Source organism: Natrix helvetica (genome assembly GCF_964273705.1).
Source record: "Natrix helvetica genome assembly, chromosome: W".
NCBI classification, from domain to species: Eukaryota; Metazoa; Chordata; class Lepidosauria; order Squamata; family Natricidae; genus Natrix; species Natrix helvetica.
Window position 1 is genome coordinate 76,815,812 of NC_138555.1, and position 16,935 is coordinate 76,832,746.

The 16,935-nt window shown below is 48.0% G+C and overlaps 1 protein-coding gene across 3 annotated transcripts in view; it reads left to right on the top strand.

Moving 5' to 3' along the window:
• The window catches only part of LOC309400704 (X-linked retinitis pigmentosa GTPase regulator-interacting protein 1-like), a 92,715-nt gene that overhangs the window by 37,055 nt on the left and 38,725 nt on the right, over positions 1–16,935 (top strand). For all 3 annotated transcript variants that reach the window (XM_081969334.1, XM_081969336.1, XM_081969335.1), the window contains 6 exons: positions 995–1,133; positions 4,898–5,214; positions 6,799–6,892; positions 7,746–7,871; positions 10,810–10,915; positions 13,933–14,079. In XM_081969334.1, the coding sequence (XP_081825460.1) occupies positions 995–1,133; positions 4,898–5,214; positions 6,799–6,892; positions 7,746–7,871; positions 10,810–10,915; positions 13,933–14,079 (929 nt within the window). The remainder of the gene's footprint in view (positions 1–994; positions 1,134–4,897; positions 5,215–6,798; positions 6,893–7,745; positions 7,872–10,809; positions 10,916–13,932; positions 14,080–16,935) is intronic.

Sequence of the window (16,935 nt, forward strand, 5' to 3'; positions counted from 1 at the left end):
ACAGCCGTGGCAAGGGGGGCGTTCCACCAGGTTCGCCTGGTGCGCCAATTGCGCCCCCTACTGGACCGGGACGCTTTACGCACAGTCACTCATGCGCTGGTGACGTCTCGCTTGGACTACTGTAACGCTCTCTACATGGGGCTTCCCTTGAAATGCACCCGGAGGCTACAGTTGGTCCAGAACGCAGCCGCGCGGGTAATTATGGGGAGTACTAGGTACTCCCATGTGACACCGTTCCTGCGCGAGCTGCACTGGCTTCCTGTGGTCTATCGGGTGCGTTTCAAGGTTTTGATAACAATCTTTAAAGCGCTCCATGGCTCAGGACCTAGTTACTTGCGGGATCGTATTCTGCCCCATACATCCCTGCGACCAATTCGCTCGCACAGAGAGGGCCTCCTCCAGGTGCCGTCCACTAGACAGTGTCGGGGGGTGGCGCCTAGGAGTAGAGCCTTCTCTGTGGCGGGCCCAGCCCTGTGGAATGACCTCCCTCCGGATATTAGGAATACCTCTGACCTCCGCTCCTTTCGTATTAAGCTTAAGACCCACCTATTCCAAGCAGCTGGCCTGGCTCAACTTTGAACTTCGAACTTTGATCCAACCATATCGCTCCTGACGGGTTTTTAAATGGGTATTTTAATTATATTTAATTATCTAGGGGTTTTTAAATACTGTATTTTAATTGTTTTTATTTATCAGCCGACCTCCTCCTTGTGTGTGTGTCTCGGTACATGTCTTTGTCATATGTTTGTTTTGTCCACATATTTATTTCATATGTTTCATTGTACGCCGCCCCGAGTCCTGCGGGAGAGGGTGCGGCTAAGAAATAAATATTTTTTATTATTATTATTATTATTACTTGGAGAAATCAAGAAGCAATCCGATTTGTTTCTGCGTGAGCTAAGGAGGAAATGCCAGATACTCCCTAATTTTACATTTCTTCCCCTTGGTTTCCAGTCCAGATGTAATTATTGCCTTCTCGTCTTTCCTCGTCCAGGGTCGAGCTTGTTAGCAAAGACTCGTCACCAGATCAACCGAGTGAGCCGGGCAGAGTTGGCCGACAATTTTCTACGGCTTTGGGATGAGCATTTGGTACTCAAAGAACTCACTCAAAAGCAAGAGAACAAGATCAAAAGGTACTAGGGGTAACGTGCAAATTTATTAAACATGTTTATCCGTTGGATAAAACCCTGGGGATCTTTCTGATAGACTTACAACCATTGACGGTATGGTCATTAATTCGCTTGTGGTCCCAAAGGTGCTTTTTTCAGGAAGCAACTGGACTTTCTGGTTTTTTTTCTATAAAGATGTCAGCGTTCCAAATATCATCCAAAATTAAATCAGAGTCCAAGACAACGTATTCCTCAAAGTTCCAATTTATTAAGAGAGACATGTTGGCACATCTGTGGAAACCCGAATCTGAAAGCTTCCTGGGTTTTCCCACCCAGTTGAAAGTTCATGATCTTGCCCCCACACCCACAAGTCCATCACATGGTCCAATCTTCCACTGCCACACTGGCAGTTCCACCTATCCAGTTCTGGTCAGGCACAGAGGTGTTGAGAACAAAAGATGACCTTGGTTTCTAGAAAGGAATTTTATTTTGACAACAACACATTCTACTCCTTACTATTCCCCCTGCCAATTCCCCACTAATGAAACAGCATAGTAGAAAATAATATTAGTGTGGCGGGCCAAAGATCCTAAAAGGAACTGGCTGCAGGCCTGACAGTATCGCTTCTCATCCAAGAAGCTTCTTCAGCTCTGCCTGGATGGTGGGGAATGGAAGGATTTGTATTCCTTGTAGACAGCTGTTCATTTGCATCCTTTTAGAGGATCTTGGACTTGGAGGTTTCTCTGTGTCCTCAGGGTCACCTGAGTGGAGCTCTTGGTTCCCTTAGTCTGCATTTTTTTCCTCTGGAAATCCATTTCTACTCCTACCTCATTCAAGAGGTGTTCAACCCAAATTGTATAGCTAAAAGTCTGTAGAGATTCTCAACAAGGGTGGAGATAGCATCCATGCATGGGTTGACACTGTCCGTGCTCTGATTGGACTGAGTCTGATTACTAATTAATTAACCCCCTATATAACCCGCCTCCATGAGTGGTACCACCCAGTTTCCGACTCAGTCCACTCTGGGACGGTCTTGTTATCCATTCCATTTCTCATATATATTGCTACGATTAATTTAAATAATTTTGGAAATTCCTGCTTGCATTGACTGTGAGTACTGCCAGATCCAGGGCTCTAAAGCCTGGCTGCCGGGAAGACTCGCTCTGACAGGGAGTTAATTCTTCCCCATACTGATTAAAACGCCTCACAGAAAAATGAACTGCTGTTGCAACTGAGGCGATTGTTTCATGGGCCTTAGCAGCCTCCTGAGTTGGGGAAGGAGCCCTTTTGCCGCGCAGCGGTAGGGCAGCGCAGATTAAATGCGCCTCCACTTCCCGGCACACAGTGAGGCTTTGGAGGAGGCGCGAAAGCGTGGGGTGAGGCAGGAAGCCGCGGAGCCACGAGAAGCTCCTAAGACAGCAGGCAGACAGGCACCGAAGCACCGAGAGCGGCAGTGCAGCCCGCAGAGTGCTGACTGGCCCAGCGGGAGACTTAAAAAGGCGTGAATGCCATTTTGGAAGGTGGGCAGAGCCACACCACAGTAGCCATTTTGTGCTGATCCTCCCTGTTTCTCCACATGGCCGACAGCAGCATGGTGGATCTGGGTAGCCCAGAGACTGGCAGGAGCACAATGGAGCCCGACCAAGGTCTCTTTGCAGTGGCCCAGACCATCCTTTCCCCCTCCAGGCCTGCTACCTCCCAGGGGACCACTGGTACCAACAAGGGCTTTTCCTCTGACAGCAAAGGGTCGAAGACCAAAAAGTCCCATAAGGCCTCATCCAAAGGCAAGCACTCGGAGGCCCCAGGGATCCCTGCCCACCACCCAGACAAGGAAGCAAGGGCTCCTAGCCAACCAGCCTTGCTTCCACTCCAACTGAGAATGTGCCAGGGCCCATTCAGTCCTATGTTGCCCATCAATACATCATGGCTTTGGGGCAATTCTGACACTCGTTGGCAAGGTAGCAGTGCAGAAGCCACCTTCACTCCTACAGTGGCTGGTCTACATCCAGAAGAGACCGTGACCCCCTTGGTGACCTTGTACACCCCACCCACTGTACCAACTATGCCATCGGGGTTCCAAGACATTATAGCGGAGGCTATAAAGCAGGGCATCGCGGCAGGGTTGAAGGAAAAGGCCACAGGCCCACAGGTGGGACTTCCTCGGGCAACACCCCACACGGGGGGGGGCGCTGTTCCTACGGACCAGCCTCCACCACCTGAGCCTGACCACTGCCCCGCCCCAGCCTCGGAGGAAGGGGTGATGAGGGAGGCCGACCTGTCAGAGGAGGAAGGGCCTGTTCCTGACAAACCCACCTACACTGGCCTCTTTCCGTCCAATTTGTTTACCCCCTATTGTGTAAGGCCAAGGCCTCGTCTTTGGTGGGGGATCAAGTGGCAAAGGAGCCCCCTCTGCAGGCTCAGTCAACCAGTGTTTGGTTTACCGAACACAAGATGGAAGCTGATGTCATCCCGGCTCCGCAACTGTTTGTGGATACGATTCATCGACAATGGTCTACCCCCACATCTGGACCAGCTCCCTCAGCCAATGGCAGGCATTTTTAAAACTCTCAACAAGTCACTGTTGTGGCCCAGAATCGATGCCCCTATAGCCGCTCTGTACACTAACACTACGATGCCAGGGGCACAAGAAGATATCCTCAAACCGGAGGACAGGTGAGCGGACCAGGTCCTCCAATGGGGCCACCAGGCAGCCGCCTGGGCGGTACGGGCCTTGACGGTGGCATCCTATTTCTCCCGCTCAAGCCTTTGCTGGCTACAACAGCTGCAAGAGCGGATCCCGGCCAGGGATGCAAGAACCCATCAGGACTTGAATAAAATTGTATTTTATTTTATTTATTTTATTATTTTATTTTATCTTATTTGTTATTGGTTTATCAAACATGTACAAGATAGCAGGTATAAATATAAACATGGATATAAATGAAAGACATGAATGCAAATAGATGGAGACAGTAGGACAGGGATATTAAGCATGCGGGTGCGCTTATACATGCCCCCTTTGCGGACCTCTTAGGAATGGGGTGAGGTCCACGGTAGACAGTTCAAGGTAAACATATGATGACCGGTTGCAGGAACTGGGCATGGCTAGTGTAGTGAAGAGAAGGACCAAGGGAGACATGATAGCAGTCTTCCAACATTTGGGAGACTGTTGTAAGAGAGGAAGGGATCAAGCTATTTTCCAAAGCACCTGAAGGCCAGACAAGGAATAATGGATGGAAACTGACCAAGGAGAGATTCAACCTAGAAATAAGGAAAAACTTTCTGACAGTGAGAACAATCAACCAATGGAACAGAAGTTGCCTTCAGAAGTTGTGGGGGCTTCATCACTGGAAGCTTTCAGGAAGAGATTGGATCGCCATTTGTCAGAAATGGTGTAGAATCTCCTGCTTGGGAGGGAGGAGGGTTGGAGTTGATGACGTACAAGGTCCCTTCCAACCCGAGGTGGGTTTCTGCCAGCATTACTGCCGGTTCGATGCCCACTCCCCGCGCATGCACAGTTGCCTGTAAATAGGTCTGCTTATGGGTAGAACATTAAAAATGTCAAAAATACATGCCGCGGCGACTGGGGAACCAGTTTGGAGGCATGGGAAGCCTGCTGTCCCTATTGGTTTGGTGTCCCAGTTGTAATTGCCACTACCAGTTCGCCCAGACCAGTGCAAACAGGTAGCAACCCACCTCTGCTTCCAAGTTAATCTGTAAAGGTCCTCCTACAACAACCACACTCCCTGGGAAGGCCAAGACTGGATGTTCTTTCCTTGCTCCTCCAGGATGGGCACCAAACTCTCAAAACTGAGTCATGACCGAGCACAACGGGAAAGCCAGGACAGGAGACCCGGAAGTTTCATTCAAAACCCGGTGCGGAACCTGGACTTGGAAGAGGGCCTGGAAGAGATGCAGGAACGGGTTTGGGATCTGGAACGTCTCAACCAGCGTTTGAGGAGTCACCTGCTCTTCTACAAGCAGCAGCTACAACTGCAGGGCTGCAGCCGTCACTGTCCCTATGGCCACATCACAGCCAAGGTCAACACGGGCGTTCGACGGCCGCATACCTCTCCCAGACAAGGGCCCAAGAAGACACACAAAGGTAAGAAGGTTGGAGAGCTTGATGTGTCCATCGCTGGGAAGGTTCTAAGTTGAATAAGAGCATCAGATGGTCCTTGGAAGTCGTCAAGAGGACTTTCTATGGATGCTATTGTAGGAAGTGAGTACCCACCCCTCTCTTAGAAGAATGAACTATTTTAAGAAAAGGCAAAATATTATATTTCCCTGGATGAGAAATGGAGAAACGTGCTCTTGGAAAGCAGCCCTCCTCTTCCTTAATAGCCCACAGCAGATGTCAGAGATAAAAAGATAGCGTCAGGGTTCCAAAGAGCATCCAAAAGTAAATCAGAGTCCAAGGCAAAGTATTGCTCAAAGTTCCAATTTATTAAGAGAGCCTTGTTGGCACATCTGGGAAAACCCAAATCTGAAAGCTTCCCAGTTTTCCCCACCCATTTGAAACTTCAAGATCTTGCCCCCACGCCCACAAGCCCATCACATGATCTAATCTCCCACTGCCATGCTGGCAGTTCCACCCATACGTTCCGATCAAGTGCAGAGGTGCAGAGACAAAAAATGACCTTGGTTTTCTAGAAGGAATTTTGTTTTGGCTACATAGCATCTAACTCCGTACAATCCCCCCTCCCATTTTCCCACAATAGAAAAAGCATAGTAGAATAATAGAAAGTGGGGCAGGCCAAAGATTCAAGAGGAATATGGCTGCAGGCCTGACAGATAGCTAGTTCTATTCATAAGCAAATACCCTCACCAAAGATCCAACAAAGCCCTCAGCCACAATAGGAATTGCCCAACAAGCCCCTTCATTGCATCAGCCCAAACTTCAAACAAACTTAGCTCAGACAAACTAGGATTTGTACATGGTATCATAGGAGCAGTGGTGGGATCCTGCTGATTTAACAACCGATTTGGTGATCGTGTGTTTTGCGGGGAATGCAGTTTTACCAAAATTCACCTTCCACGTTACTTCTGGGGAGTAACACAGCTGAGGCGCGGCAATCAGCTCTGCCGCGCGAATCATCTGAGAAGATATAGGTAAGTAAAGTGCCGGGGCAGGCGAGCGGGATAACCTGCTCGTCGGAGCGAACCATTTGCTCCCAGCTGATCGTTGGAGCTACCGGTTCACCCGAACCGGTCCGAAACGGCTGAATCCCATCCCTGCCTGGGAGTCTGACGACAGCCAATAGAACACATGCCCTTGCACAGGAACAGGAAGCTCAAGTGCAAACCGAAGAGAAGGTATAAATACCCCCCACTCTCAACTCCGTGTGGTCAGCTGTCCCTAAAATCACATGTGGTTGGTGGTTCTGCTTCATCAATAAATGGACCCACTTTCCAAATAGCCTCCAGTTTCCATTTTAATAATAATAATAAATAATAATAAATATTTATTTCTTAGCCGCACCCTCTCCCGAAGGACTCGGGGCGGCGTACAATGAAACATATGAAATTTTGTCTCCAGTGCCTTTCTTTCTTTCTTGCTTGGAACTGAACCAGATGAATATTTCTTCCAACACTATGTCTTTGTTGAATGATGGGAAGTCTATAGAGATTCAAGAACATGGCCATCATTCCATCCTTTTCTCTTTGTTTCTTTTTGGGGGGGCGACAGAGATGCAGATATCAAGAACGACAGTCAGGCCAGTCTCTCCCCGATATGCTGATGATGACGTTCTGGAAAGATCCCAGGCAGAAACCGAAAGACTGTGAGTTCTAGTCCCACCTTAAGTATGAAAGCCAATTTTGAGCCAATCACCAGGTGACTGTGATTTCTAGTCTTGTTTTAAGCACAAAAGGTGCCTAAGTGACTTTAATCCAATCATCAGATGACAGTGAGTTCTGGTCCCGCCTTCGGCATCAAAGTCAACTGGGTGTCTTTGAGCCAATCATTAGGAGACTGTAAGTTCTAGTCCCATTTTAGGCATGAAAGTTGACTGGTTAACTTTGGACCAATCACTGGAGATGGTTAGTTCTAGTCCCGCCTTCGGCATGAAAGTCAACTGGATGTCTTTGAGCCAATCATCAGGAGACTGTAAGTTCTAGTCCCATCTTAGGCATGAAAGTTGACTGGTTAACTTTGGACCAATCACTGGAGATAGTGAGTTCTGGTCCCGCCTTCGGCATGAAAGTCAGCTGGATGTCTGAGCCAATCATCAGGAGACTGTAAGTTCTAGTCCATTTTAGGCATGAAAGTTGAGTGGTTAACTTTGGACCAATCACCAGGAGATGGTGAGTTCTAGTCACATCTTAAGTATGAAAGACTCCTGGATGACTTTGGGCCAATCACTTTCTCTCAACCCTGGTCACTTTATAGAACTGTTATTCTGGGGAAAATAAGAACGGAAGGAATATTAGGTACCTTCTCTACCTTGAGTTATAAAAATAATAATTAATAATTAATTTTCTTTTCAAAAAATATTGTTTAGCCTGCAAGAAAAAAAAAGATCAATCTTTAAAACAGCAGCCTGCATTTTAGAAACCTCTCTTCTTTTCTTCTCTCCTTCCTATTAATACGTGAAAAACATTTTTTTTTTATTTCTGCCTTGATTCTTATTTCAGGACCCACAGTCTTGTGTTGGCTGAGTTGGACAAGGAACATGAGTTGCTGAGTTTCACACCTGATAAAGAAATTGATCTGGAATACATTCACACTCAGAAAAGCTACCTAAATTTGCAGGAATACCGGTAAAGTTCGCTTCTCTTATCTCCCTCAATGGATTTGATCTAGGATTCTTTGCACCTATAATACTTAGAATAATTAATCAGTGGAACGACTTGCCTCCAGAGGTTGTGAAATGGTATAGGGTTTCCTGCCTAAGCAGCAAGGTCGAGCTAGGTCACCAACTGGTGGTCCACGACAAAAATTATTTGCATTTTTTACATTGCACTAAATCAGGGGTCCTCAAACTACAGCCCCTGGGAAGGATACGTGCAATGAACGTTTGTGTTGCTGTAGAGAGTCTCCCCCTTCGGGGTCTTTTTCTGTGGGTCAGAGGCAGTGGTGGGTTCCGGATCCCATTGCAACCAGTACGCTGCAACGGGGCCGGGCGTCCACAAGTGCAAGGGCGCAGCGCGCGCATGCGCACCCACCGCCCACAATGCTCCAGCTGCTCGGTGGAGCGTTGCGCAGGCGCCGTTCGCTCCGTGTGCATGAGCAAATGGCCCAGTTAGGTCAAATACAGGTAAGGAGAGTGGGCAGGTGGGTGGCCCTCCGGAGCAGCGTACTATAACAGTACCTGGTGCTCCCAGCAGGCACCGGTACGCCCGTACCGGGACGTACCGGCTGTAACCCGCCACTGGTCGGAGGGGGGGGTAGAAATTCCGACTCGGGGTCTGCTTTGGTCTCCGTGTGCAGGGCTTTGGGCAAAGGCTGGAGGGAAGTGCCACTAGTGGCGAAGAGCCAGAGGGCCTTGTTTCAGTGGGATTGCATCATGGCCTGGAACTGGCTGACCATCTCAGCCCGCTGAGCCTCCAGGCACCGGTGGCAGGCCTTGCACTCCTGCAGGTCTTCCCTCTGCTTGGAATGCTCCTAGTCCTCAGTGAGATGCTTCTGCTGAACCTCCTTCTCGGTCAGATCTAATTTGAGCTGAGCTCTTTTGCCAACTCTTTCTCGTAATGGTTGTTTAGCTCCAGCAACTGCTTCCGATTGGGGCCCTAAGGAGCCCGGGTGGGCAGGCGAGGAGTGGCTGGGAGGGGAGGGGCAAGTAGAGGTCAGCGAAGCGCCCCTCGACGTGAGTGACATCGACTTGGCCACCCCCACCTAGCCAGTCATTAGGCAGATCATATTAGTGGTCCGTGCGATTTAAAATTATGAATTTAGTGGTCCCTGAGGTCCGAAAGTTTGGTGACCCCTGGGCTAGAAGACCTCCAAGGTCCCTTCATAACTCATATTCGGTTAATTTGCTATTCTATTATTCCATTATTCTGATTAATATTCCATGCATATTATCTTCCCCAACCTTGTTTTCTAGGGCGCTTTTGATTCTTCTTCTGTTTTCATTGATAAATGCAACTGAAGCAGAATTTCAAAGCTGGGTGCGGTTGTAGTTTCTGGTGTTTGGTTTTAGAGGAGTGAAATTGACCTGTGAAGGCTAGGCAGCTTTTTGAAAATTGGGGGCTTTATATATATTTATATATTAGGGCATACCAGGGGTTGTAACACAAATACATACCTATTTCCCTGGCTCAGCTGATAAGGAGGAGAGCCTGTGGCATAGTGGCTAAGACTCCTGCTTAATATGTAATACAGCCCAGGTTCTAATCCCAGTAAGGGTATGGCTAGCTGATGAGAGCTAAATAGCTTGAAATAGATCTATACTAGTCTCCCTTTATTTACTTATCAGCACAAATACAAAACATATATATATATATATATATATATATATATATATATATATATATATATATATATATATATATATATATATATATATATATATATATATATATATATATATATAAATTGAGACAAGGAAATAAAGGCGTCCAACTTGTAACAGTTCCTTTAGTGACCGTTCAAAGTTACAACGGCATTGAAAAAAGTGACTTATGACCATTTTCCCCCAGTTACGACCTCTGCAGCATCCCCATGGTCACGTCATCAAAATTCAGACGCTTGGCAACTGGTTCACGCTTATGACCGTTGCAGCGTCCCGGGGCCATGCAATCCCCTTTTGCAACTTTCGGATAAGCGACGTCAACAGGGAAACCAGATTGACTTCACAACCGCGTGACTAACTTAACAACTGCGGTGATTCGCTTAACAACCGTGGCAAGGAAGGTCGTAAAACGGGGCAAAATTCACTTAGCATCTGTCTCACTTAGCAAAAGAAACTTTCAATTGTGATCAGGTTGAGGATTACCTGTATAATATCAAATTCCTTCAGGCCGGTGTAGGTTAGCAGGACATTCCTTGAGACTATTTTATCTCAGAGTTTTAGTACCCGGTCAGTAAGAAATCTTTTCTCAAGCTACCATATTTTCCGGAGTATAAGACGCTTCGGGGTATAAGACGCACATTAGTTTTTGGGGAGAAAACCTAAGAAAAAAAATTCTGCCTCTGCCTACCAGCATCCATCAGTATTTATCTGGCTAGTTTCCTTGCAGCAAATAGCAAACAGCCTGGTCAGCTTCAGCACATTATAGCCGCCGCCAATCCCCGCTGGCTGAAACCACCCAAAAAAATGTGACGCATGGAGGCCAAAAATGAGGTGTGCGGAAGCCGAAAATGCAATACACCAAGGCCAAAAATGTAACACACCGAGGCAGCGATCGGCGGCAATGGGCTGTGGCAATCCTTGCAGCCCGGAACGGATCTAAAACAGAGTGTGCAGAGGCTGAAAATGTTACATGCGGAGGCGGAAAACGCGACACGCAGAGGTGGTAATGGGTGGTGATGTGCCGTGGCGATCCCTGCAGCCTGGAACAGGTGTAAAACAGAAGGGTGGGGGCCAACAGGTGTGCAGGGCTTCAGCAACATTCAGTGTATAAGATGCGCCCAAATTTTCACCCTCTTTTACTCCGAAAAATACGGTATTGATTTTGTACAGATGGGCCTGGTTGTGCGTTTGCGTGGTGGGAAGAACTCACTGATCAATACCAGCTTGTTCCTCTCGCTCAACAGAGCTGCCATCCAGAAGAACGTGGAGCTGATTCGGCTGCAGAAGCTGTTATGGGAGAAGAATTCAGAGCTGGTGATCTCCAAAGCTCAGATTACTGTCTTGCATGAGGTAAATCCTGGTGCCTTCGCAGAGTGGGGCCCTCGGTTCTCTCTGAGCTTGGTTGTTTTCTGGCAGACGTTTCATTACCCTACTAGGTAACGTCATCCGTAATGAGATTAGGTAGGCAATAGGTAACATCAATGTCAGAGTTTGTTGCAAAAATCAAATCCAGAAAACACACACAGATAAACTGATTCAGCGGGATTCATTAACTTCTTTATATACATAATAACACACGAGTAAATGTATAATACCAACAGCAAATTCTTCCAACGGTAGAGAGGAGAGATGGGTTTCCAGTTTTAATTCAGAGAGCAGACTAGATTAGTTCTCTTGCGCAGACTCAGAGCTACATAGGTAAGCCACGCCCAGGCTCCAAGCCGTCTGGCATGACTCTCAGTCACCAAATATCGTATTTTTCGGAGTATAAGGTGCACCTTTTTCCCTCAAAAAAGAGGCTGAAAATCTGGGTGCGTCTTATACACTGAATACAGCATTTTTTTGCCTCCTGAAACCCCGCCCCCTTCACCAAAATGGCCGTGCATTGCCTTTAGGAGGCTTTCAGAGTGCTCCTGGGGGCTGGGGAGGGCAGAAATGAGCAAAAAATGGGCTGGTTTTTTTGCTCAGTTTTGCCCCAGCCCCCAGGAGCACTCTACAAGCCTCCTAAAGGCTATGCATGCTCTTTTATTGACAAAAAACGGGCCCATTTTTGCAAAAAAAAAAAAAAATAATGAGCCATTTTTTGCTCATTTTTGGGAGGGGCACCCCCCAGTAGCACTCTACAAGCCTCCTAAAGGCTTTTCATGCCTCTTTTAAAAAAAGATAGGGTGGTTTTCAGCGAAAAATGGGCCGTTTTTTGGGAGGTCTGCACAGTGCAAAACCTTTTCTTTTAAAATTTGCCTCTTCAAAATCTTGGAATGTCTTATACTCCAGTGTGTCTTATACTCCAAAAAAATACGGTAGTTCCCATTGGCTGACCCAGTTGCCATGCCTATACATTGGCTGACCTTGTTACCATGTCCTATTCCAGCCAGTCCCCAATGGCTGACCTGTTGCTACGTCCTATTCCAGTTCATGAATATTCTGACAATCAACACGGGTGATATTACCTAGTTGAGTAATGAAACATTTGGAAGAAAACAAACACCCTTAGAGAGCACCAGAGATCCCCACAAATCAACCCTGAGCTTCGATATTCTCTTCTTATTGGTATTTTCATGGAATATATGCTAACCCATTGGACTTTGGAACAGAACTGTGGAACTTCTGAAAATGTGTTTAAAAAGGGTGAGGAAGTTGCTCTTCAGCGTCCCTTGAGGACTTCCTGCCACTTTCTTCACCGTGTTCTCTGCTAAACTTAAAAGAGTTTTTCCTCCAAGGTCTCTTCTCCTTTCTTAAACATTCTGATCACCGTCCTTTGTGCTGAGCTCCTACAAGTCCACCTTTTGTTAATTCTTAATCCATCCACCCTTTTTTTTTATTGCACATTTTCCAGGGTTAGGAACGTTCCTGTTTCTACATTCTGTAAAACAAGTTGGACCTCTGCTTGAAAGTTAAGTGCTGTTGGGCATCACACGGATATTCAACAGTCTCTATTTCTGGGAATGATGGGGAAGAAGAGGGGGGGAGGGAGAGAGACAGAGAGAGAAAGAGACAAAGAGAGAGACAGAGAGAGAGAGACAGAGAAAGAGATATAGACGAAGAAAGAGAGACAGAGAGACAGAGAGACAGAGAAAGAGTCAGAGAGAGAGAGAGAGAGACAGACAGAGAGAAACAGAGAGAGACAGACAGAGAAAGAGAGAGACAGACAGAGAGAGACAGAGACAGACACAGAAGGAGAGAGACAGAAAGAGAGGGACAAAGAAAGAGACAGACAGACAGAGAGAGAGACAGACAGAGAGGGGGGGGACAGAGACAGACAGAGAGAAAGAGAAAGAGACAGAGAGAGAGAGACACAGCCGTAGTTTATCCTTTTCCTCCTGACAGTCCTTTTTAAATTGTATTATTATTTTGGGGTATTTTTAATGACAAATTTTTATTATTATTAATGTAATGTATTTTTAATTATTACCTCCTCCATGCATGTATGTATATGTATGTATATGTATGTATTTTATGTTTATATGTATGTATGTATATTTTATTGTACGCCGCCCCGAGTCCCTTGTGGAGAGGGAGCGGCTAACAAATTAAATTTCTAATTTCTACAGAGAGAGACAGACAGAGAGAGAAAGAGAAAGAGACAGAGAGAGAGAGACAGAGACACAGAGAGAGACAGACAGAGAGAGAGAAAGAGACAGAGAGAGAAAGAGAGAGAGAGAGACAGAGTCAGAGAGAGAGAGACAGAGAAAGAGGCAGAGAGAGACAGAGAAAGACAGAGAGATAGACACACACAGACACACACACACACACACACTTTCATAGCAACAGGATTCTTGTAAGAAATGCTGGATTTGACACTGGGAAATGTACAGACCCAGTGGCTCAGTGGCTAAGACGCTGAGTTTGTCGATCAGAAAGGTCAGCAGTTCAGTGGTTTGGATCCCTCACTCATAACTGAGTGAGCTCCCATTACTTGTCTTAGCTTCTGCCAACCTAGCAATTCGAAAGCATGTAAAAATGCAAGTAGAAAAATAGGGACCACCTTTGGTGGGTAGGTAACAGCGTTCCGTGCGTCTTTGGCGTTTAGTCATGCTGGCCACATGACCACGGAGATGTCTTCGGACAATGCTGGCTCTTCGGCTTTGAAACGGAGATGAGCATCGCCCCGTAGAGTCAGGAACGACTAGCACATATGTGCAAGGGGAACTTTTACCTTTACCTTTAGATGTACAGAAGAAAATCAGTCCTTCTTGTCCTCTTGAACTTATAACCTGCTCTCTTCTAGAAGGAGGTTCACCTCCAGCGAAGATCTTTCTCATTCATTATTTTTTGAGCAGTAGGTCTAAAAATGGCGCTCCTAGGCCGTCCTGGAGACCAGCTCTTATGAGCCCCTCCACCCTTTCTTCTCTTCTTGTCTACACCAGAACCAAGATGCCTTGAGGTCAGCCAGCGAAGCCTTGCTGGCTCAGCTGGATGATCTGAATGCCAACCTCAAGGAGAAGACCCAGAAGGTGACCGTGCTGGAAAGCCGACTGGAAATCCTTTCACCCTTGCGGGGAATGCTGGACGAGGTGAGGAAGTGCGGATTGACTACAGCCACGCATGTTCCCCGGGGGCTACCTGTAAAGATCCATGGGAAGAGTCAGTTGATTCGAAGTGCTTGTTGTGACCCAGCTCCCCAACTTAGCTCCCAAGATTCCTTTATTAGCAGCGCCAGCAACCCTGGCGAAAGGTTTCTCTCTCACTGCAGGCTAACAAGTCCCATCCATCCAGAAGATGAATAGTTGTCTGCCACACCTATTCATCTCCGTCCTCTGCCTTTTATACCCAGAGCTAGGGTGGGGCTTCGCTAGCAGTGGTGGCTCTTCCATCCCAAGGATCAGCCCATAGATTTCCACTGCTCTCCTCTCCTCTGCCTTCTGTGCATCCATGCGTCAGGCACTGGACCCAGCTGATCCTCCTCTTCTTCATCAGCCACCTCCAGACCTGGGAGCTATTGACTCCATCTGAGGGTTGACAGACGGGTTCTCTGCCCGGTTGCTGGGTGGACGTGCCCATGGTGGGCGTGACCTAGTCGGGCTCCTGCACCACGGTGGGTGGGGGCGTTTTTGCCTTCCCCGGGCTCTGGAGGCTTTCCTCGAGCCTCTGGGAGGGTGAAAACTTCTTCCCCCGGGCTATGGAGGCTTTCCGGGAGGCCCATTTTTCCCTCTCCATGAGCCTCCGTGCAGGCCCAAATGGGCTGCATGGAGACTCCTGAGAGATGAGGGGTGGGAGGGGCAGGGTAGGAGGGGCCAGACAGGGGTGGGATTTGGAGGTTCTCTGAACCGGCCGTAACGTTAGCAGCCCACCCCTGCCTCTCTCTCTCTCTCTCTTTCTGCCAGCTCTATTCCCTCTTCTCCCTCGGAGCTCCTAGTTTGCCCCGATACCAACCCTGACTCCCACCCCTCCTCCTCCTCTGATTCGGCTGCTGGAGGGACCGGTGGCTGACAGGCCGCAACAGTGCTGGGGTCTTTCTGCTAGATCAGGGGTGTCAAACTGGTGGCCTATGGGCCAGATGCGTTACAGGCAGGCCACGCCCACCCCAGCTCCGCAAAGGGGAAAAACATCACAATACGTCATGTGGTGGCAACGTGACGCAGCGAGTTTGACACCCCTGTGCTAGATGAAACCATGTAATGCCCATTTTATGACTGCTGCAGTAACTGCTGCTTTGCTCCGAGGTCCAATTCAAACTCTGGTTATTCCCCCTTAAAAGTCTTCATGGCTTGTCTCCAGTGATGTGCGGTGAGGTTTATGGCTGGTGAGGCACTGACCCAGTGGTGGGTTTCAAATTTTTTTAGACTTGTGGACTTCAACTCCCAGAATTCCACAGCCAGGCATGCTCAGTTCCGATTTAAAGCGACAGCATTTGTTTTTCTCCTTTGGGAAAGAAGTTTCCTTCTTTCTTTTTCTTCTCCCTTCCTCTCCTTCCTCCCTATCTCCCTCCCTCCACCCCCTCTCAAACACACACACACACACACACACACACACACACACGCACAGAAGTTGGATTAGACTACACACACTTTCCCCCAGCCGCGGAAGGATCCAGCCCAGCTTCACTGATTACAGGTTTGAAAAGACAACGTGGCTCTGCCTGCAATCAAACTACACTTTGAAGTTTGAAGTTTGAATTCCTCCCCCTCCCTCCGACCCACACGTACCTTTTCCAGCTGTTTCAGAGAGGATTTCAACTCTGCTCTTGCCTCGGGTCCTCTGAAGAAGCCCCACCCAAACGAGCGCCCTCTACTATGAGGCAGGAGAACTGCGTGCCTCACCTACGTCATGAATTTTTAGGCTTTTAACCCTTGTTTAACTTTGCTCGAGTGATCATAAAATGCCTAAAGTCAGACTAGAGGAGGCACGCAGTTCTCCTGCCTCATAGTAGAGGGCGCTTTTTTAGAGGCTTTTTTAAACAATTAAGCAGAGTCATCCACAGTGAGGCAGCAACTAGCTCAGCTTTTTCCTTTTACATTTTTTTTCTTTTCATGATGACAGTGGTGAGGCTATGCCTCCCCTGCCTCCCCTGACTGCACGTCACTGCTTGTCTCCCATTACAAGAGAGTCCCCGACTTACAGCCATTCATTGAGGGACCGTTCCAAGTGACAACGGCTCTGTGAAAAAGAACCCGTGACCATTTCCCCACACTTACGACCATCGAGAGCATCCCCATGGTCACGTGATCAAAATTCAGATACTTGGCAGCCGGCTCGTATTCGTGACGGTCCCACATGTGTGTGTCATGTGATCCATTTTTGCGACCCTTCCGATGAGCAAAGCCCAAGGGGAAGCCAGACTCTCTTAATGACCATGTTACTAACTGAACCAAGGCAAGGATTTACTGAACAGCGGTGACAAGAGAATGGGGCCAAACCCGTCAAACTCATTTCACTTCGCGACATAAATTTTCGGCTCAATTGTCATCATGACTCACGGACTACCGGTATCTATAGAATCATCTCTCTCCACCACATCTGTTCTGCTCCATTCAGTTCTCCATGGAGGAAACCAGAGGTGGTATTCAGCCAGTTCTGACCGGTTCTGGAGAACCGGTAGCGGAAATTTCGAGTAGTTCAGAGAACTGGAAAATCCCACCTCTGGCTGGCCCCGCCCCCATCTATTCACTGCCTCCCGACTCCCAGATGATCGGAGTTCCCGCTGATCGGCCGGGTCTTCTTTTGTTGCCCTGCACAGAAAGCAGGTTAGTGGGGGGGGGGGGGATTAGGATTTTACACTATACTTCCCCCAGGAGTGGGGTGGAAATGGAGGTTTTGCAGTATCCTTCCCCAGCCATGCCCATCAAGCCATGCCATGCCACACCCACTAAGCCACGCCCACCAAGCCATGCCCATCAAGCCATCGCATTCCACACCCACCAAGCCATGCC